Source organism: Argiope bruennichi, chromosome 10 (genome assembly GCF_947563725.1).
Source record: "Argiope bruennichi chromosome 10, qqArgBrue1.1, whole genome shotgun sequence".
Lineage (NCBI taxonomy): Eukaryota > Metazoa > Arthropoda > Arachnida > Araneae > Araneidae > Argiope > Argiope bruennichi.
The window spans coordinates 27435975-27460591 of NC_079160.1; the positions used below are offsets into that span (position 1 = coordinate 27435975).

Sequence of the window (24617 nt, forward strand, 5' to 3'; positions counted from 1 at the left end):
TTATCCTTGTATATACTTGAAAGATTTTAATTTATACATACAAGGGTCGGAAATTATAAAGTGGCAATGATATAATTTTATCTTATATAACGCAGTTACTAGCTGGTAATGCATATAGTCCTTAAAAGTAGTCATTAGCATTTCCTAAAATTTGCTTCCAGCGAAGTAAAATCAGTGTAAAACCTGAATTAATACCAATTCTACTGATGCTTCGAATGAAATTATGCATTGATTTAAGAATCTCTGGAACAATTCTGTAACGAATGCTACTAAGTGGTTCCTCTTCTCATGATCAAATCATAGTCAGATGGGCTCAAATTTGGGTATAGCGAGTTTCAACCACAGAGGACAAAAAACTCTGTCACAAATTGGTACAGAACTGATTCAGGCAACCACCAATTACAAGCAAGTGGAAATGCATCATATAGAACATAAAGACTACATCAATAGGGTATAGGCATTACAAGCTAGTAATTATGTTATATCAGATGTAATTATATTGCAATGCCTATAGTCCTTCTAAATAATCATTATCGTTTAACAGAATTTACTTCCAACGAAGTAGAATAAGTGTAAAACCTGAATTAGTACCAGTTCTGCTGATGCTTCGAATGAAATTTTGTACTGATTTATCTCTGGAACAATTCTGTAGCGAATGCTACCAAGTGGTTCTTTTTTCTTTGGATCAAATCAGAGTCAGATGGACTCACATTTGGGTGCAGCAAGTTTCAACCTCAGAGAGCAAAAAACTCTGTCACGAATTGGTACAGAACTGATTCAGGCATACCACCAATTTCACGTCGTTGGAAATAAATTATACAGAAGATTGAGACTATATCAAAAGGATTATATTACAAACTAGTAATGGCGTTATATCAGCTGTAATTGTATTGTTGCCATTATTAAATGTCTAACTCTTACATACATAAAATTAGAAATACTACTGATGGTACTTTTCAGTAATATAGACGGCTAATAGACGAGTGTTAATTGAATCACTTACTTCGATTAATGAATTGTTATTTTTTGAAAAAGAGAAACGTTGACTTTCATCCCTGAAACCACATTAAAATGATCACAAGAAAGAAAGTGATATTTAATGAGTAAATGTAAAATTCTGTGATTCAAAGGCATTAATTACTGATCATTTTCGTAAAGTAAAAAAATTATTTCTTTCTGAGTACAGATTGGAAAAATTTTAGGAAGTGTAATGCAGTATATGGGTTGCACAATTCTCTGTATGCGTGTTAATTCTTCTTGCTCACGAATCACCTTATAGAAACTGCACCTAAAGCAAACATATAACACTTTTTTTTTTCAAGCAGCAAAGTGATATTCTTTTGTGTGAGAGCATAAGCTTTATCAATCACTCCAAAGTTTCCTTTCTCTCTGGCAATTATCAGGGAATCACAGAGAGAATGGGACTTCAAGAAACACCATTGTGTTCCGTCTTATCATTGTTCCTATGCTCTTCACACAAACAGATATTGCTTCATTTTTTTCTTGGCTGTGGTTTTATCTGCCCATTTGAATGCAGAGTAAAAGCTGAAAATGCACAGCCTATTTTTCGTTTACTGTTTCCAAAGTTTAATTTTAAAATGTTACCAGCTCATTTTATTTAGATATTGAGCCAAAACCATTTTAGATTGATCAACGAGTACATATCTATCAAACTATTTCTACGATATAGCTAAAAAATTAGGTTCATTTTATAAAATCCAAGATTTTGCATACCTATCATTTAATAAAAATTTAGAGTATTACTCAGTGAGTATTCTGATTTAATATCGAAAACTCATAGGTACGACTGAGACAGGGCTCCAAACAAAATGGACCAATAAAAAAGTATAGCACAACTTTTTATTTTAAAATCCGATATTTTATGTTCGACTTTTGAAAATCGAAATGAGACATTGATTTGAATAGATGGATGGCCAATAAGCAACAGATCAGCAAAATGATTATTATCAAATATTTTTATATAGAGGTTAAATCATGAACATTTTGGTTTATACTGGTTATCAAATAAATAGCATAAGACTTTTACTGGCCACCAGGATTATTTCGTCATATACTAATTATCAAGTACATGGTATAGAACTTTACTGGTCATCAGGATTATTTATTCTTACAACAGTTATCAAGTAAATGGTATAGACCTTTACTGGTCATTGAGTATATTTCGTCATATACTAGTTATCAAGTAAATGATATAGATCTTACTGGTCATTGAGTTTATTTCGTCATATACTAGTTATCAAGTAAATGATATAGATCTTACTGTTCAGCAGGATTATTTAGTCTTGCACTAATTATCAAGTACATGGTATAGAACCTTACTGGTCATCAGGATTATTTAGTCAGTTATCAATTAAATGGTATAGACCTTTACTGGTCATCAGGTTTATTTTATCATATACTTGTTATCAAGTAAATGGTATAGATCTTTACAGGTCATCAGGATTATTTATTCTTACAACAGTTATCAAGTAAATGGTATAGACCTTTACTGGTCATTGAGTTTATTTCGTCATATACTAGTTATCAAGTAAATGATATAGATCTTACTGGTCAGCAGGATTATTTAGTCTTGCACTAATTATCAAGTACATGGTATAGAACCTTACTGGTCATCAGGATTATTTAGTCAGTTATCAAGTAAATGGTATAGACCTTTACTGGTTATCAGGATTATTTGGTTTTATACTGGTTATCAAATAAATAGAATACTTTTACTAGCCATCAAGATTATTTAGTCTTACACTAATTATCAAGTACATGGTATAGAACTTTACTTGCCATCAGGATTATTTATTCTTACAACAGTTATCAAGTAAATGGTATAGACCTTTACTGGCCATCAGGATTATTTCGTCTTACATGAGTTATCAAGTAAATGGTATAGACCTTTACTGGTTATCAAGATTATTTGGTTTTATACTAGTTATCAAGTAAATGGTATCAGCCTTTTACTGATAACTAGTATCAGAACTATTACTCATACTAGTTATCAAGTAAATTGTATAAAGCTTTTACTGATTATCAGGACTGGCTTTACAATGGTTCATTTTTCAAATAATTATAACTAAATGAATTTTGAAAAGATAGCTAGAAAAGTTGATATCATAAGTAATTTAAGATGCAATCATTAAACATAAGCGAACACTTTATAATATATAAAACATAATTTACATAAAGAAATCGTGATAAGATTCTGGTTCCACATGAGCGGCAATCCACTATTTCTTCTCTTTACAAACTGAGCAAAATTGCATTATTTCCTTCTGGTTAAGTATTATTTTTTGAACACAATAGCATTCACACGTATCATGCGAGTGGTGCATTAATATCCCAGCGATGACGCACTTTAAAATCTGTGACAATTATCATCAACAATTGGATGAGCAGCATTTTCTTCTCCAATTCATCTGCTGCCTTCGACAGATAAAAAGCGAAAGTTCCCGGAAGATCAAGTATTCTGTTTCAGATCGCTCTATTTTTGTCTCCCTCCTTTCAAGTGGTCGTCGTCAGTTTTCTGGAGTGGATACGACTGAGTAATGAGGAAGTTTTCTTCAAATCAATTCGTTTTCAACATCGAGAGCACTCGAGACAGAAACAATGCGATAGGAAGTGATTAGGAAGAACCATATCACTGCAGTTAAGTTAGCGCTTTAGTATTGCAAAATCAAAACCAGAGGCAGCAAGTCACCTCAAAACATTCTTGCATAATTGTGTATTGTTAAACGCATGCTAATGTATTATTAAAACAGACGCCAATGAATTGCTCTGTGTATTATTATTAAACGCAGGCCACTGTATTATTAAAACGCGTGTCAATGTATTACTCTGTGTATTATTATTAAACGCAGGCTACTGTATTATTAAACGCAGGGTACTGTATTATTAAAACGCGTGCCAATATATTACTCTGTATATTATTAAACGCAGGCCACTGTATTATTAAAACGCAGGCCACTGCATTATTAAAACGCATGCCAATGTATTAATCTGTGTTTTATTAAATGCACGTCAATGTATTATTAAACACATGCCAGTGCATTATTAAAACGCATACCAATGTATTACTCTGTATATTATTAAACGCATGCCAATGTATTACTCTGTATATTATTAAACGCATGCCAATGTATTATTAAACACATGCCAGTGCATTATTAAAATACATGCCAATGTATTATTAAACACATGTCAGTGCATTATTAAAATACATGCCAATGTATTACTTTGTAAATTATTAAACGCATGCCAATGTATTATTAAACACATGCCAGTGCATTATTAAAATACATGCCAATGTATTACTTTGTAAATTATTAAACGCATGCCAATGTATTATTAAACACATGTCAGTGCATTATTAAAATACATGCCAATGTATTACTTTGTAAATTATTAAACGCATGCCAATGTATTATTAAACACATGTCAGTGCATTATTAAAATACATGCCAATGTATTACTTTGTAAATTATTAAACACATGCCAATGTATTATTAAACATATGCCAGTGCATTATTAAAATACATGCCAATGTATTATTAAACACATGTCAGTGCATTATTAAAATACATGCCAATGTATTACTTTGTATATTATTAAACGCATGCTAGTACATTATTGAATTGAAGCACATGCCAATGAATTACTCTGTACATTACTAAATGCACGCCAATGGCGAGAAGCCTCTACACTGATACACTGAGTACGATGTTTGGCGATTAATATATATATATATATATATATATATATATATATATATATATATATATATATATATATATATATATATATATTGGAAGCTTTTTTCCCAAGCAGATTAAAATATTCATATTCATTCCATAACCTGTCTCTATATGGGCTTTGTTCAAAATCTGATAGAAATTTGCAAATTTAGTGTTCAGTCCATATACCAAATTTCATCCATATAATCAAAGCGTTTTTTAATTATTTTTGTCACGGGCAGACAGACATTTTCCAAAAATGTATTTTCGAATTCAGGGAGATTTAAAATTTGGAGATTGATGGAAGTACATACAACGATTTCTTAAATAATCTGTGCAAACCAATTTTAACATCAAGCCATAAAAAAAATAAAAACTATGATAATGATTAAAAAAAATATGTGTACAGTAATTTTCTTCTTGATATAAATTTATATTTATCTGGACTGATAGACAACCAATGTGTTGCTTGCAAACTTACTATGTCAATAGTAAATGAATTGGTTCTTTCTCTAATACATTTGAAAAACTGTCGCAGAGAAGTACAAAGAAAAAACAAAAAAGGGAGCAGAAAGCCTCTTTTTTTAAGAAATTTTCTTTTTAATCGAATTAAAAAGACAATTAGAATCACACAATGCAGTAATAGCACAATTGGCTGTTTCGATTTTTCTTAAATTTCTTTTGATTAACCATTTACCTAAACAAACCAAGTACGAGTTTGGGACAAAATCTCGACTAGTGCTTGATAACTCATGTTGTTTTTATCGAAAAAAGGCAAAAAAGTGCTGCGTTACGTACATTGGAATGTGTACACGCTACTCGAGATTGGGTTAAAGAAAATAAAGGAATAACAGGACATGTCTGGGGGAATTTGCGTCAAAACATCGCTTTCTCAAGACACTCTGTCGGCTGATTAAATTTGTATTGCGTCTGGGGAAAAAGTTAAGACATCTGAATTGAAATAAACAGTCTCCAGTTTACTCCGATAAACTTGACAGCGACTCTATAAATTATTTTTAAAAAGCTTACGTCTAATTTCGCCTTTCATTTAAGAAATAATTATAAAATGATTACTAAAAGAATCATGAATGGCTGGCTAATAATAACAGATTAAAGACAAAATTAGGACCGAAATTAAAATCCCCGGTTTACTCCAATAAACTTGACATCAATAAATTATTTTATAAAGCTTACATCCGATTTCGCTTTTAATTAAAAAAATAATTAAGAAATAATTACTAAAAGAATCATGAAAGGCTAATAATAACCCATTAAAGGCAAAATTAGGACCGACATTATTATTTTATCATTAATGTTTAATATTAGAATCGTTACAATAAAACAAAGCTTTAAAATCAACAATTAAACATAAATCTTATGTTTTAATTAAAATAGGAGGTATTATGCATTTATGGATCACAATAAATTATGAAATTCTAGTAGCATCATTCTAAAATCCCATCGCAGAAATGTCACCAAAATAAAGTGTTTATGCGTTTAAAAATTTTAATATATTTCACAAAGAATCAATTGCAGTTAAATCGATCACAAAATCCCGCTTGCAGCAATTAAAAATTATTTGAATCAGAATATTAATGGAAAAATGAATCGTTGAACAAAAATCATAGTTTTAAAATCACTGCTAAATATTACAATGAAACATGAAAATTTAATGCTAGAATAAGTTTGATAATAATATGCCAATTCTAATGCAACTCTTTAACTAATTTGAAATTCTGCAAACGTTAAAAGTTTCAAAAAGCATTATTAATTCAACATATTTAAATTTCAGAGATATTCTCTTGTCATTGTAGCAAAAATTTTCCGGTTATATTATTTAAACAACTTGAAGTAACGAGAGAAAAATTATATGAAAATCAAGAAGATAAAAGTGTTAATCCAGAAAAAAAGAACACACGCAATTTTAAAGGAATGGCAGTTGAAACAAAGGACGAATGGTCAAGAGTAACCATTCATAATCTCCAATCATCCAACCAGTAGCATCTGAATGGCCAAAAGAAGTGGATTGACCGTCAACGGTCATTTGGGGGAACTTTCAAGGTTTCTTTTTATTGTCTTACACCCTTAAAGGTCTACAAAGGTCCCCTAATACCGATGCTTCCAGATTGTAATCGGATGGGTTAATGACTACAATGCTCTACCAACTGGAGAGAAAACAATGCAAAGGCCGGTATTGCACAATTCCCCTTCTACTGCTTAGCACAGAATACTTAATGAACGACATGGGCTTGATTGTAGGCGTCCTTTGCTGTTCACTTTCTCTGAGTTTGGCACGCGATTTTGCAAAAGGTTATCTACTATCTATTATGAGTTCTGTGACGAAAGGGGTGCTCTTTGTCTTTCTTACAAGGGCAAACGTATAAAGTCATCTCTCGCATTCGAATGAAGGGAGAAAAATTATTCGAAAACAAGCCGATGTGGGCAATCGGTATTTATTCACTTGATGCAATCCACGCTTGCAGGTGGTTTTCTGCGCTAAAATATGGTCGTCGCCGTCACAGTTTGTTGAGAAACCACCGAAAGTTGAGTGAATCTACTCAAAGGAAAATTTGATGTAATCTCGGAATTATTTAAAATTGATTTATGAAAGAAAGCTTTTTGGTTTTCTAAAACAACACAAGTGATTTTAATGTTAATGCTGCTAGCGTGAATATGATTAAGAAGCACTTAAGAGAATTCTGTGCAATTTCGAGATCCTTAGGATGTAAGTGGTTTAAAAGCACTTTTTGTTGAAACTACGAATTCAAAATAGGTTTATGTCACATAAATAGCAATCAGATACATAAAGTAATTTTTAAAAATATAAATAATGATATATATCTCAACGTAAATTCCAAACAAAGAATCCTTTATTTTAAAAATGCCTATTCTCAAATTTAAAAAAAAAAATTACTTATGTGGCTTTAAATTACTCCTCCTTAAAAATATAATAATAATGTTGACAATAATGCTCAACACTAATTTCCATTATTTCTTCTACTATTTAATCACGCGATTTTTTTTCTGGTGTTGAAAATTGTGGAAAAAATTTCTGCTAACTATTAGAATAATTTATATAAAGACTCAGAAAGTAAAATTACATTAGCACAAAAAGCAGCGTGCAACTACAAATAGATTATCCAGACACTTAAGTTTTTATTGTGTGGGACTTGACTTCATTCGGAAAGTTATGCACTCAATAAATAGAACAAGTGTAAGACTATTGTAATAATACGTTTTTAATAATCATAATTAATATCATCAACTCAATGGAGGGAATCGTGAATATCAAATTATGCATAAAAGATTTAGTTGAAATTAAATTCAATCAATATTCTCGGAAAATCAGATGGGCCACCAAAGGTGGCTATAAGCAAAATATCATTAAGAGGGTGAATCAAACAACAGCAGTCATCCTTTGATATCAAAGAATAGTTATACATTTTTAACGCTTCAGTAAATTCAGTACCAAATAAATACAAATATTAACCAAAAAAAAAAAAAAACCCAAAAAAACTTCATGTTTCCAAAAGTGTCAAAAGATGGATGCTTTTAGTGCGTGTAAAAAGGAATGAAAGGTCCAGCGTCCGGCGTTTGTTTTCGTTTCACCTTCAGATGACAACAAAAGAAGATGACGTCCGTTGGTCCATTGTGTGGTGCGGGTGGAGTTTCCGTTCGTTTCACTTCGAAATTTCGCTTTCGAAGAGCTGGAGGACACACAACTCACCTCTGACTGAGAAAGCCCCCCCCCCATAGCATTACAAAACAAAAGGAACAAAAATACGTTGACGATTTAGAATAATTTGATATAAAAGGCTAGATCTTATAATAAATTAAATTCAACCAATATTATGATTTATGAATCGATTGAAAAAGAAATGAGAATAAGTATACATTTGGAAAATTATATTAATATTGACGAATTTCTTTAATCTTGAATAAATATCCTAGAATTCAAATAATTATTGAACAGATATACTATAAAATTTAACTAATTAATTACAAAATTATGATTTACTAATGTAAAATTGTTGAGTTAAATGGAATGGGTAATTACAGAATGGAATCATATTACCCTCCTGGGTAATGGAATGGAATAGATTTGATAAAGTTATATAATTCAATTTCAAATTACAAATTAAAGTTCGCACAGTCCAAATAAGATAAATATATCAACATCAGGAAATAACCTTTTTATGGAAAATGAAGTTGTACTGTGGGAATACGCACTGTATTAAGGCGAGATTTAACTTGTTTTTGGAAATACATGCTATTTTTATTCTATATTAGATTTTGATTATCTATATTATATTAGTATTAGATACGTACCGTATTGGAGCAAGATTTAAATGAATGAGATATCCGAACACTTTGTCTTGATTTGTTATTGGAAATACTATTTTTATTCTATATTAGATTTTGATTATCTATATTAAGTTAGTATTAGACACGTATTGTATTGGAGCGAGATTTAAATAAATGAGATATTCGATCACTTTGTCTTGATTTGTTATTGGAAATGCTATTTTTATTACATATTAGATTTTGATAAGATATTTTCTCATTCGGAATTAACGAAAAAAGACAAGCAAATTATACATCATTTGGCAATTTTATCGCAAAGAAAACTGAATCCAAGAACAAAATCAGGTTGAAACTTGATAGAAACAGACAGATCTAAGTATCCCAATAGATGCATTTATAAAGATTTTAAGGAAAATTGAGATAAATTTCTTGCTTATATAGAAACTTCGCTCGTGGGATAAACACAGAAGAGGTCAATTCAAGTAAGTCGCGCTAGTTCGGAAAAAATCTGGTCATTTAATTGCAGGTCGAAGATAACTATTATAGCCTGGACGAACAAATAAAAAAATGGACAAAACAAACCATTAAGGTAGTGTATAGAAAGGGAAGGAGAAAAAGCAATAGAGCATTCTGTAAGATCGAAGTAGTCAATTTATTTCCCTTGGAAGCGGGGTTTAAATGAACTGCAGGCGTGAAAGGAGGTGTGGCGAGATGGAGACAATGAGGGCAAGGGAGTTTGGAGGTAATGAGCCACAGAGCAAAATGCAACAAAAAGTTCTCCTCTAAGAGGGATCCCCCAAGCGTGAATGCTCCTCTGAGTCACCTTCAAGGAAGTTTTGTTTTTAGTGCACCCTAGCTGCTCATCAACGAAAACGATAACACGCTCTTCATTTGTGGCAATACTCAAGATAATGGTTAAGCAACGGAGACAATAACGGGACACATTTGCCCAGGATGAGAATCTTGGTATGGGATGGGGGTGCAAAAACAAAACGTTACTGCCTTTGTGTAACTTTTAAAAGTTAAATATGGTGAGAAAGAGCAAAAAAATTAATATCATTCTAAGGACACCATTTACGTTTTCTAAATCCCTGATGAGGACCAATGTTAAAATAAATTTATTCTGTATCATGGGTACCACATATACAGTATATATGTTACGGTCATGGGTATCACATATACAATACTCAAAACTCGTAAAAAGCTATAATATCGTTATAATTTGTTTGTTAAAAATGAAAGAAATAATTTCACCTTGCTTGAAAAAAGAACAAGTATACTATACACTAGTTGCACTTTCAGGTTCCCCATAGATGATGCAAACAAAAATGGTTCCCAAAAAAAGATCCACTAAACTGAAAAATAAAAATTACACACAAAAATCAAGAGCTCAGGGGCTGATCTAGTGGCTGATTCACTAAATGAATAATCATTTTCTAAAAAATCATTGAGATTAATAACAAGTGACCAATCACAATTTTATACCCATAAAATTTTAATAAATAATATTTCATTTTTTTAAACTCAATTAAGATTCATAAGTGACCAATCACAATTTTATACCCATAAAATTTTAATAAAAAATATTTCTTTTCACCTATTGATTGATTTTCATTTCGTTGATTTGTCTGTCTTATATCGTATTTTGAAATTCCATAATAAGCACTCTTTGCAACTTTGGAAATACTTAGAAATTAAAATAAACGCAAATAAAATGATTTTTTTTAAGGAAAGGAAATCAAAATTATTAAAGTAGAGTGAATTTTGAAGCACTTATAGTTTCTAGGAAAATAAAAAAAAATGTTCGAGATATAAATTCTTTCAATGTTATTAATACTGAATAAAACTTGGTATCTAATCCTAAAAAAATATTTAAAAAACGTTTAATTTAATTTTTTTAAATGTGTCATTAATGTCATAAAATGCAAAAAAAAAAAATGGCATTTTTGGCACAAAAAATGACATTAAAAAATGTCATACGCCATTAAATAAAATGCATTTTTTAAAAAAAGGAATACACGTCAAAATTATCAAAGCAGAGTGGGTTTTGGAACAATTATATTTTCTAGGAAAAGATGTAGAAGTTCGAGATATAAATTCTTTCAATGTTATTAGCATTAAATAAAGCTAGGTATCATCTCGCACAAAAAAAAAAAAAAAAAAGCAGATATAGTTTTTTTAAAAATATATTATTATCTTGAATCAATTCACAGTGCCTCGCTATGAGAATTTTAATTTCAAAAATGAGTAAAAAGCAACTGAAGCCCTAGCAATTGCATGGATTCTAACAAACCATTCACTGATTTCATAGCATGAGCTCCACGACCATCATTTTCAAGCAGAAATTGCATCAGCCGTTGACGAGGAACCCTGGATCTTGCCACCCACCAGTGACGTCAGCGGGTCACGTGGCCACGCGATCTCACTCTCTTCCCCTTTCTCCCTCTCGGTGGCCCGTGACCTCGGAGGCCCCTTTCCAGGGATTCGTTGCAGCCAGTCGTGAAAGCACTGATTCGCTTTTTCTCCCCCTGCCCCGCAAAGTAATCAGGGGGACTCGATGCATTTTTTTTTTTCTGTCTTTTTCTTTCTTTTGGTGGCATCATCACTAAACGTTAGGGCACTGTAAGCACCATCTGATGTTCTGGATGTTAAAAAATGACTCATGCATTCATCTACTAGCATATTAATTTTTTTTTTATTTAGTACACGATAATAAAAATTTAATAACACTCAGATATTTTCATTGAATTTATCTAGATGCATAATTTTTTTTGTCTCTTTCTTTCTTTTGGTGGCATCATCACTAAACGTTTGAGCACTGTAAGCACCATCTGATGTTCTGGATGTTAAAAAATTATTAGTGCTTTCATCAGCTAGTACAATAAAGTTTTCATTTAGAACCTAATAATAAAAATTTAATAATACTCAGATATTTTCATTGAATTTATGTTAGATTAAGTTAGAGTCTCGGAAACTCGTTTTAATTTTTTTTCTATGATAAAGAAATTAATAAAAAAATCGTTCATCAGCCATATACACAATCGTATATTTCATAATTGATAAAAATTTAATTATAAGGTTATAATTTCACCGAACGTATTTGATTAATGTAAAATGTTATATTTAAGAAGCAGTAAAGGGGAAAAAATATTATACAGAAACATATTACATTTCAATTACAGTAATTCTGAACAAAAGTTTATCAAATTTAACATATATTCGTCATAACATGAATATCGATAAAGATTGAATTGAATATCGATTATTATTCTTGAATAAAAATGAGTTTTCTTAAACCTAGAATGTAAGTAACGTAAGTAAATATAAAATAATATATAAGTAAATATAAAAAAAAACCATTATTTTTATTTAAAACCCACTCACTGTCTGGAATTTTATTGCAGACAGCTTAATTCTTTAATTTTTCCCATTGCCATATTGCATCAATAAACTAGAAAGAAATCATTTAATTAGTCAGATGACTTATGATTGATTTATGAAACGCCCCCTGTTTACTTTTGTATTTTTAAAAAGAGAAAAACAAACCCAAATGCATATCATTTTAAGATCAAGTACAGACGATGACTCTCGTAGATAACTGACATATATGTCTTAGCTCTCAATCACAAAAATCACAGATAAAAAAAAACAGTGATTTGGAATCGCAGAAAAAATTGGTGATTGGTTTGAATCCGAACAGTTCTGTTCTGCGCGAACAAGAATGAACAGGAGTTTTATCTGAATTTGCTCCGTAATTTATTTTTTTTAAATTTATTTTTTTTATTCAAGGATTATTAGCAAATAAAATGAGTCAGGAGCATTTCTTTGATAAGGACGGGATTTATACATGATTCAGTCAGTGTCTTTGCATAGGCGCGCAAGGTGACGTGGGTTGTCATAGCAACCGATGTGATGTCACGAGAGAAAAGTTTCATTTTTCCGGGTATTTTTGTGCCGTTGCGTGAAGAGTCGTTTCTTCGGGAAAAATTGTGTCACGAGGTCTCCGTGCAGAAACACGAAAAGGAAATATGTAGACTAGAGGATAGATGAAAATTCACAAATAGGGAAAGAGTGGAAAAGAACTTTATATAACGTCCTGTGATACTTTGGACTGATTCGGCGGGATAAAGTTCTAAAAGAAATGCTACAACCAATATCAGATATTCAGGCATTCTGCAGAATCACTTTCATAGAAATGTATTCTTTGCAGAATGCAATATTATCACAATCAGTATTTTGGGTTTATATAATATTTAATATGAGTTTATATAATATTTGCATTAATCTAATATTTGAGTTTATATAGTACAAATATATAGACAAAAATATGAAAATATATGAAAATTCACAAATAAAGAAATAGTGGAATATAATTTCTTTTCTTAGCTCTTTACTTTAGACTAATACAAATAAAACAAATACTATTGCCAGCATTTGATATTCAAGCATTTTCCAGAATTATTTTCATAGAAATTAATTCTTTGTAGAAAACAACATTATCACAATAGATTAGAGAGTAGTATTATGTTGTTTTTTTACTTTTTTTTTTTTTTTTTTTTTTACTATTGCTTTACATCAAATTATATTCTGTTTAAATTATTAAGGCAAATAAAAGTTTTTAAGAAAATCAGCTGAAAAATCACAAAGCTTTGTTATTTTAAGGAACACATTATAATTGAATAAAAAGTATATTTAAGTTTGACAAAATGACAGTTCTTGCCATTAAAAATTCGAGAGCTAAAAGTGGTAAAGTGCCAAATGTGAAAATATGGCTACTAAACAATTTTCTACTTATACTGCATTATAAAGCATTGTCTAATTGACACTTTAACGTCAAAAACGGAAATTGTTTTCTTATTTCATCCCTAATTTTTAATTTCTTTTAATCTGTATTTCTGAAGTTTCAAGTCAAAAGATTTTAACAATCATTATATGAAAATAATTTTTAAAGATTTATTTCAATCCTTTCCCCTTTTTTGAAATGAGAAATAACAATAAAGTTGCTTAAAATAATGGCGAATATTTTTAGAGCAAAATACTATATTTTGTAAAAACAAATACTTATTTTTACATTTTATTTTCCTTTTTAAATCAGTTCGAATGGTCAATTATGAATTTCAAATTGTATTAGAACGTAAGTTTAGCTTCTCATGATATTTTTTTAAGAGGTAGTTATTAACTGGAAAATATATGACTTTCACATAAGTTACAATTTTGTCACAATAATTTTTCTATAACTGTGCATAGAGGATGCGAGGTTCAATAACTCAGCACTTATCCGTCCCACCCTTTGCTAGAACACCCCCAGAAAACTTCCAACAGAAAGAAACACTTCTCAAGAAGGAACAGGTGTTTCGCTTCACTTCCATTCAAAGCAAAACACCCTCGGGACAGAACGAACGTGTGCTGTATACCTTGGACGCGAGGAACCAATTACCCATGGGTTAGGAGGGGAAGGGGATAGATAGAAAGATTAGGGGTGTTTGCATCAGGAGAGTAAATCGCTCTGATAGAAGCGAAACAGAGATGGATGTTGCCAGATCGCCAGAGCTTTGTATTCGATGTCATTTAGCACAGGCAGATCTTGAAAGACTTTCCTTTTCTTAAACATGAGAACGAAGCACGATTAAACAGAAATTTATGTGAAATAGAACTCATAAATTCATCAATACAGCGTGCGCTTAAATATCAGTACTGATTAGCAGTTATATAATTATCAATGTAAAAACAGAAACATCTTCACGACATTATTTAAAAATATATATTTAACAATAATCACTGCCATCGTTGTGAAAACATTTTTAATACAATCAATTAAAACGAACGCTCAGTACATATATATATATTTTTTTTTTAAATTGTTGCTTGCAACGCATATTTCAGAATGCGACTGTACAGAAAAAAAAAACACAATTCTAATTGTTTACAATAATTATTTTTTTTATAAATAGTGAATCTTAAAAGTTTAAATCTTCAGCTATATATTGTTGAAAAGCGTAAATTTAATTGCCATATTTGACATTAAATAATTTGTTAAATAACCATCAAGTAGCTTAAAATGATAACGAATAATATACTTCACATTAAATGATTTGTTGTTTATAAATTATGTTATTAAAATAATTTTAAATTATGCTATAATTATCGTGGCAGATGGAAATTTTACAGCTCAATGACCAATAGTATCCAATGAAACATGTTTATCATGAGGAGTATCATAATCAGAATATATTTCTTACATTTTCTATGAATTGTTTTAAGTGAGGAAAAATATAAAAAGTTAAACAAAAAATGCTAGTTATAATAAAATAACTTGAAAACTAGTCAATTCATAACCAAACATTTTGTATTAAATTTGACAGAAAATGGCTAACGCACATAACGGAATGATTTCATACCTTTAATATCATAAAGTAGGCTTAGCATTATAACGAAAAATACTTCAACTCTTTCAAATGATTTTTTTTTTTTAATTTTTCACTAAACGGCATATTTTTATTGAAATTTTAATGCATCAAATTACATCACATGTTTGAGATTACTGAGATTCATTACTATTGTTATTATTTTGCTTTAGTTTTGTTTATTATTTACATCGATTGAAAAATTCATTTATGGCTATCGAACACTTTCGCCATTTTTCCCTCCAAAATTAAAGTATGTGGAGCAATTTATAAAATGGCTATTAAAAGTGTCAAACATAACTTGAGGTTACTGAAAGAAGACAATAAAAATCGGCGGCGCACAATGACGAAAAGTCCCAGTTCCCGCCAAAAGGCGAACGCCTGATCCAACATCCACTTGTTTGCGCACGACCCTGGCTGCAGACGATAAAAACAGCCATCACTCTTTACGCATACACTTCATTCACAAGCGAAGATGGATTAACAGAAAATATCTAATTTTTCGAGGCCTTTCAAACATTGAGGCTCAATTCGATTCTATGGCTTAAAAAAAATGGCGAAATTGGAACTATATTTTCCTTCGATATTAATGAAGAATGTTACCGCTGCAGCACTCCTAGTGAAATAAAAAAAATCTCATAAAGTGTAACGATAATTTAATATAACGTTTAGCTTTTATGATGAATGTTTAATACAAATAAATCGCAACCAAAAAAGGAAGAGAAAGCGATCGCAGAGTGAAAAATTGAGAAATGTGATAAGTACAGAACGTGTGAAGGCAAAACTTGTTTCCTATATTCTTGTCTTAAAATCTTATGATTATGAAATCGTGCATTAACTAACTATTCATTTTTAAGTTAAAAAGTAGCAATAGCTACTCATAATATGCATATTGATATGTCAAGGTTTAAGGACAAATTAACTCAGTTAATTATTTTCCTTTTCGATCAACGAATTTAAATTACAAAATAGTATTAATTTCACTAATTTGCAAAAAGCAGTTAGTTACATTATAACTTTTTAGCATTAAACATAAAAAACAACAACATATAAAATTGTTAAATTTTCCAAATATTGATTTTCTGAGTATCCTTCAAATGAAAACTTACAACTGATCTGATTAGAAGTCTGATTATATACAAATATAAAACATGCTAGATCTGCTAGATTAAATAGTATTGATTTCATTCAGTTTGAATTGATTTGGCTTAAGACTAAACAGAAATTTGGTTTGAGAACGTAATTAGTTTGCTTTAGCAGTCTGAAAAGTGTTTTCGCAATCACTTAATGTTTGTTTCTTTAGTTATCTAGAGATGTCTAGAATTAAAATATTTACATGAGTGACACGTTCTAAAAGAACATTCATTCTACTGAATTCGGACTCATGAAATCAACAAATATATAAATGCTTTTGAATCAGTATTAAAACAACTTTATCAGATGTTTTCTTTAAACAATTTTGACCTAAAATATTTCAACCAGTATAAATACAGAATTTGAATAATGAAGCTTTAATTATTAAGCAACTGGTGTAACACTTAATTTATTTATTTGAACTGGCAACTTTTCTTTATTTTATTTCAACTGGCAACACTTTAATCGCTCAGAATTACCAAACGATAAAGAATGGATATTCATGTAGGCATACTCAGTTTTGCTTCGTTTCAGCTAAGGACAGAAACTTCTTCGCTACGATAGCTTGCAGAAGACGCCGTGTTCTAAATCGAACGGTAAGCCTTAGAATTAAGCCTTTCGAACGTCGCGTGATTGGGACGGCGGGATTGTGAGAAAATGGTAACAAGGGCACTCGTTAGAAAATTGTGGGAAGACAAATTCTAAGAAAAATAGGTCAACATTAGTAAATCAGAAACAATTCGCATGTTATTATTTGTTTATATAGATCTAAGAATAAAATTTATATACAAATAGTTTATAGAATTTAGTAGATTCTATTTTAAAAAAAATCGTGGTCTTTTTAAGATAGAATTTAAAAACTTCTCAATTTACATTGCGATCACCGCTGCAATAACATATATAATATTCCGTATATTTTTAACTGAAGCAGATAATGCGACTGATTAACATAACAAATAAAGGCATACTAAGAAAGAATTAAGTTAGCAATAATCTTTTTTAAAAAATATCAGATACCTTGCATGTAAAATTTATGTTCTGTTCTTGCAAATAGTAAATGTTAGAATAAACCTTTCAAGGTCAAAAATCTAGACTGGAAATTTGATTTTGAACGTGTTTAGCAAAGGAAAATCGGCAAACTGCTATATAGAGTGAGAAATATTGTTAAAAAATGGTCTCGGAACAATTACGGTTCATTCGAAACTTTAGGTGTTAATGTATATTTACACTCGTGTTCTGTCTCTTAAAAAAATCAATAAATGAAAACAAATGGCGAATTTTGATTTGTAATGCTACCTAAGATGCAAATGTATACTGGGTGTCAGAAATCAAAACATACTTTTTGAAAATATTTACATTAAGTTTTTCAGCGTTAAACTTTAAAAACATACTAGTTGTTTTTCATATCCATAGCTGTCTCATATTTATTTTAGAGTTATTTTCATATCTGGTCGTTCACAGCTAGTTGTTTTTACGTAGGTAAAAGTAATATAGTTTCTTGTATGTCTTATTTGACACAATGAATAGAAGGAAACATCGAATTTCGTAGAAAATTTGATATAAAAATTTTAATCACAGAATTCTTACTTTTTAAAAATTTAAAACTTGTTCTTAAATAAATCTTTAAATTAAGATCCTTGAAATAGACTTTATTATTCTTTTTTAAACATTTGATAGCGTTTACTGAAATTACCTATATTGACAGTAAGTGTAAAGAGGTAAATTACAAAATGTTATTTCACTTTTCTTTTAAGGTTTTTCTCCAACTGTCTCTCAGATTTTAATTACATATGTTTATTACGTTATCTTTAGAAAATACGTTATCTATGTTTGTTCTTTTCAAATCAACAGCTTTTTTCTCTCGGGATATTTTTATGAAATTTTTATTTTGATGCTCATTTTCATGTTTTCAAAATATAACAGGAATAATTAAACAAACAAACCTCACCATAAATAAAATACCATTATATAATATTTCAATTTAAATACTCAAAAAATAAAATAAAAAATGATACATTATACTTTTATAAATATTTAATACTTTTTGATACATTAAGTAGTTTTTCGGTGCACAAATAATTTAATTGTAAAACAAGATTTTAAGAATAAAACATCCAAATCTAAAGATTTCAAAGCCCCAATTCGCAATAAACGCTGAGTTTCTTAAAAATTAACGCTCTATTAAATTAACTTTATATAACGAAATTTTAATGTTTTTCGATTTATAATTTTATGAACATTTTAAAATTTAATTTAACGGTCGAGATATACCAATTTAGAAATTTCATGATCATCTTGTATAAAAAATTTACTTTTACTGAAACAGAATTTAAATTAACGATGCCAGAGTTGTCAATTACATATGTAAGTTTTCTATTATTTAAACGACCCTCTGACATGCATAATTGTAGAGCAAACGATTTTTAATCATGTACAGTGTTAAAAAAATGTCTCCACTTACCTGTTATTTTGGGTTGAGTTGAAGTATTGCTCCTTTTTCTTTTCGATGCCTGCATCGAACTAGAAGTAGATTGCGCAGGACTAGCCTCCGCTACCGCAATTGTTTTGTCCTTCTTCGGTGCCGGGGCGCTGACGGGCATCCACTGATACCGCCCCGCTAAGGGCGTTTCTGTCTGGAAATCGAAGTTCCACCTTTCCTTGTCCCTCTGTCGAAGCTGATCCTCCATACGCTTCAGAAAAACGGAAGGGTCGGCCCGCTCCGACGGATCGTTTGCGAACAGCCGCCGGCACACCCCCGCCCCGGAACGAACACCTTGAACTGAATTCGTGCGCCCCATAACATCGGCGAACAGCAGCACTTGAACAGTGCACATCGCTGTCGAAAATAATATGCACAAAAAATAATTAACTGTAACGTGCGCTAAAGCAATAAAAATAAACAGATGACTTGGTTGGGGAAATTCCACGCGACGTTAAACCGAACGTTTCGTTAATGGTGAGCAGCACACTACCTCGTCCAGAACGCTCCTGTCTTTTGAACGCCCTGACTCTACGAACCCCAACCGACGAATGGCAATGAGGAGAACGATTTTCAAACTTCTCCACACGCTGTAACCGTTTTTATTCTTTTTTTATTTCTTCCTTCCCCCGGCTCCCTCCCTCTGCGCTGCGCTCACTTTTTGGTGATATTTTGATTTCGAGCTCCCGTTGTAGGGTTGTAGTTGGCGACAAATTGGCGAGCACTTGTATGCAGCATTTCGCCAATTAACACGAACGATCGTAGTCCCATCAAATTGTGAAATTTAAAGAATTCGCTGTGTGTGAATAACGCTTTCTATTCCTTCTATAACTAGATTATCAAATGAAATAAAGTTAAGAATATTTTTAATTAATAGATTGTATTCTAATTAGGTACATTTTGATCACGTTTAATAAAATTCTTTAACATTTTTTTTCAGATATGTGTAAAGCATTTTGATTTATATGAAGTTGATTTTGTAGGTAGAGGTGTTAGGTAAAAAAAAATTGCTGCTATGTATAGAAAAGAAATATCCCAATATTTATTCTATGTATGGAAAAGAAATTATACAAAAAAAATTTCCCAAAGAAATTTACAAAGAAAGAGTATATATAGAATGTAATTTAAATGAGTTTATATTTATCACTGAAATTTCACTTTGCAACATATTATCAACCGTTATAAATTAAAAATGTATTTCGAAGGGTTCTTTTAAAGATTTTTTTTTTTTTTTTTTAGTTTATAGTATAATTAATTGTTTCAGTGTTCGATCATGAAAATTGAAAGCAACCATTTCATCAAAAGTAAGTATTTTGCTATTAATCTTTTAATTTTTCATTATCTTAATTAATGAAAAGAAATTCCTTCTAAAACTTTAGTATTACATTTTCTATAAGAATTAATATAAATTTTAAACATAAATTAAGTTTGTCTGAATAATTCAATGTAGAAATGCCACAAGCAGGCATTTAATTGACTCTCTGCATTTTTTAAAAAACCTATAAGACCAATTAAATTACTTCAAAAAATCATGAATAAGAAATGTGAAAAAAAATATATCTATACGAAATTTGCTCACCAAATAACAAAAAGAAATCTATTTACAACTCGTTTTATTTTCTCGCATATAATAAATGCAAAGAAAAAGCATTATAACCATCCAGAAAGAAAATTCTATCTTAACATTTTTATAAATCATCAGACTACTCTGAATTTGCACATTTTTGTCTGTCTGTTAGTCTGTGAAAACAATAACTCAAAGCTGCAATGAGTTAGTTACTGGCATGAAACTTTTTCATCAAATTTCTATATTTTTGGGGATTATTACCATTTTTGAAAAATCAGTTTGTTCATTCGATGATAATCGTATAAATACGATAGCTCAAAAATACAGATTACTAAATGGATGGAATTTGGCATGTGGATTTATTAATAAATTTGTGAATATTAATCAAATTTTGAACGTAATTCATTGAAAGATTATTGATTCGAAAATGCAAAAATTTAGGAATTAATACATAGTTCTGCGACTATTATTGTAGTACTCTATCATATTTTGGACGGAATCAAAAGGAATGAAGAGACCCAAAATAAAGATATTGCTTTTTTTTTTTTTTTTTTTTTTTTTTTCCTTTTACTTTGCTATGAAATACGAAACATGTTTATGTACGAATAAAGGTAAACACGCTTTTTAGTTTAACCATACTGTGAAATAAATTGATTTTTTTTCCCTTAAAAATAACTGCTAATTCATTCTGTCTATGCCATCTCTATTTGAATTTTGGCTGTATGCAAACATTCGACACATTTGTGTTTGTTTGTGCATTGAACTGCTAAAGTGTCATTAATTAAACAAATGTACTTTAATCTTTTTCTTTTTTCTTATGAAGACACAATTACTTCACATTCTATTCTTAAGAATTCTTCCACATTAACTACGCTTTAAATTATGGATTGACTGATTGGTTTGTCAAATTACATTAAAGCTCTTAAACCATACAATATGAATAGCAGTTTAGTTGTGAATTATTGTCAAAATTGAAGTCTTGCAAAATGATAAATACCACCTGATACATAGTGTTTTCCATTTTCCAGACTTCCACACCATTCCAACAAGATATCACAACACGCGAACCTCCCATTATATACATTAAATATCAATTTCTGTGCGTTAAACTATATATTTTAAAATATATCCACCAGAGATTATTTGATCAAGGATTATTGACTCAGTCTTGATATCTGTTAATATATATCAAATCACAAAATTCGCGAACTTGAATTCAAAAGCTTAGTTAAGTCGGTGAAAACTCTGATTAACTTTACGTAAAATTTGAAATTCGCCTGCATCACCAATGAAAGACGTCATTGTATGTTTACGTTTCTGTTATGCAGGGACTATTCAAAATTCAAACTGTTAAAGAAAGCACAGTAACAAGAACGAACAGCATACTGTTCACTCTTGGATTCTAGAACCCTCCATGCTTTTGCGCAAGAGTCAGGACGTGTTTCTTTAGTGTTAATACTTCAGCTATCATTTGCCAACAGATTCTAATACCCTCCGCGCTTTTGCGCATGCGTTCAGATGGATTTAATTCGGCAAAATAGGGACGAGAGGAAAGAGAAAATGAAGAGATTTTTACATTTAGCAATAAAGTAAGTAGATTCCGGAACTGACGCACATCCTTTCGTATACCACCCCTTAATGAGATAGAACCGCCGAAAAGTGGTCGTCTTAGAATGCTGAAAAGAACAGTATTCCGTCTCGTGATCTTACCAATATTAAAATTAAGAGAAGAAATGGTTTTCTTTCGACTCAACGGAAGCACAATTTTCAATTTCGTATTCATTTCCTAGTATATACGTTTTTTAATTCGTACATGCAGTAATATAGTCAACTTATTCTACAAAATTCATATTTTTCCATAATATCATACGAAGTTTTGTGCATTATGTCAAAATAAATAAATGCATTCCATATTATTAGTTAAATGGTCAAGAAAGTCAATATTCTAAGAGGAATAAGCTGGCTGTAAAAGGTGGCTTGGTTTAGTTATATTAACGTCCCTTTTAAAGCAACCTAGGGCTGTTTTGAAACTGACCTCGTAATTTTGAACCGCCGTGGGATAACGAGGATGACACCTGAACTGGCATTCCCCTTCTTCAAACTTCCACACCACACTAGTGGGAGATTTGGCTCCGACGGATTTAATGCGCACTAGACCCGCTTACACGACGGTTCTACGGTGGAATTGGGTCTCGAACCTGAAACTCTCCGGGTTCAAAGCTGAAATTTGCCACCGTGGCCCCAAAAAGTGGTATATTATTAAGTAAATTAAAATGTAATTAATTATTTATTTATTATATATTGGAATATTTATTATTCATTTGACTGTTTATGCTGTATACCACTTGACAGGTCTTATAAAATAACAAATTTCAAAATTATATATGTTTGAAGTTTATTATTACCTTATAATCTATCACAATAATTAAGTGCTTTTATCTGTTAATAAGAAAATCATTAATTAATAATTAAGGTTAATTTTTCAAAATTTTGATTAATTCAGTCATTTTTTTCCTGTGACACATCTTAAAAAAATAAACAAATGGAAAAAAATATATTTACGAAGTTACTAAAATAAAAAAATAAACAAAAATGAATCCTTAACATGCTATTAAATTAAAAATTTGTTAAAATTTTAATTGAATTAAAAAGTTCATAATACAGGGTGCATAACGTGCACTACCTTTGGCAATAAGACGCCTAAAAGCGAATTTGGGTCATAGCACATTGTAGCTCAAAGCTATAAAAAAAAAAAGGGTTAACGCAAAAGCCAATGTAAACCACGGGGTATATATAAAAAAAAAGCACTAATTCCAATTCAGCGTAGATGCGGGGTTGAAGAATTAGATGACGAATCCCTCTTAGTAGGTCACTAGATCAAAAAGAACTCGTAGCACTTAACTGTCGAAGGGGGCGTAGCTCAGATGGTAGAGCGCTCGCTTAGCATGCGAGAGGTACCGGGATCGATACCCGGCGCCTCCAAATTTTACTCTTTTGCAACCCATGCAATTTCTTGTAAAAAAATTGTATACTATGAACACTTATCCGCAGGGGGTGTAGCTCAGATAGTAAGGCGCTTGCTTAGCATGCGAGAGGCGCCGGGTATCAATTCCAGTACCTCTGTTTTAGAATTTCGACAGGTGTAAATATAATTTGCTAGTGCAGTAACATTTTCAATAACGATGAAGTGATCATGAAAGTGTTTGTCAATACACAAAGTTATTTAAATTGCGTAATATATATATATATATACAAATAAGTGCCAGCGTCCTGGCATAAGGGTAGCGCGTCTTCCCCGTGATCTGGGCGTCCCGGGTTCGAGTCCCGGTTTGGGCATGGTTGTTCTTCTGTTGTTCTATCTGTGAGATGTGTGAATGTGCCCTCCTGTAAAAAGGGGTTGTGCAAGCGAATGAGTGATGCGTGAGTAGCAAAGTCGTACTCTTGGCCCTAGTTGGCGCTGCTATAAAAAATAAGAGACGTTCCCCAAAGGCTTAAATCGCTGTCTTCGTAACAGCGGGCTTGTCAGTGGCAAGTGCCATAAGAAACAAACAAACAAATAAGTAAAACAACAAACTTGTAAACACGGAAAGCTATTATTTTTTTTATCCTATTTGTATTTATATAACCCCTATTTTTAATAAACAAAGATTTCAAAAGCATTTCCGTATTGATATGTGACTTTTTATTGTTATTTTGAGGATAATCCGCAATTTCCTAGTCGCTTGATTCCATGGATGATACGCAATAAACAACATTATAAGCTTCTGAAAATTCTCCAGGTATAACACTTTTATAAGTTGGAGAAAATCATTTTTAAAATTGTTTGCTTGTCTGCCTTATTCAAAATTCAATAATTCGGGAACACAAAAAGCTACACAGGTGAAATTTGGACATATTTACTTATCAAACTCGTAATTTGCATCAATCATCTAACCACACCAAATAACCAGTTGATTTTTTTTCGTCAACTTATCATGCGTATATGA

General features: G+C 30.8%; 1 protein-coding gene and 1 non-coding gene across 2 annotated transcripts in view; one reads left to right on the top strand and one right to left on the bottom strand.

Annotated features, from left to right (window-relative positions):
- The window catches only part of LOC129988908 (cyclin-dependent kinase inhibitor 1B-like), a 47378-nt gene extending 27740 nt beyond the window's left edge, over positions 1–19638 (bottom strand). The window contains exon 1 of the mRNA XM_056097198.1: positions 19047–19638. Within this exon, the coding sequence (XP_055953173.1) occupies positions 19047–19419 (373 nt within the window). The 5' untranslated portion in view covers positions 19420–19638. The remainder of the gene's footprint in view (positions 1–19046) is intronic.
- Positions 19639–23540: 3902 nt separating this feature from the next.
- Trnaa-agc (transfer RNA alanine (anticodon AGC)) lies at positions 23541–23613 on the top strand. The gene has a single exon. It is a non-coding gene; the product is annotated as a tRNA-Ala (tRNA).
- The last annotated feature ends 1004 nt before the right edge of the window (positions 23614–24617 follow it).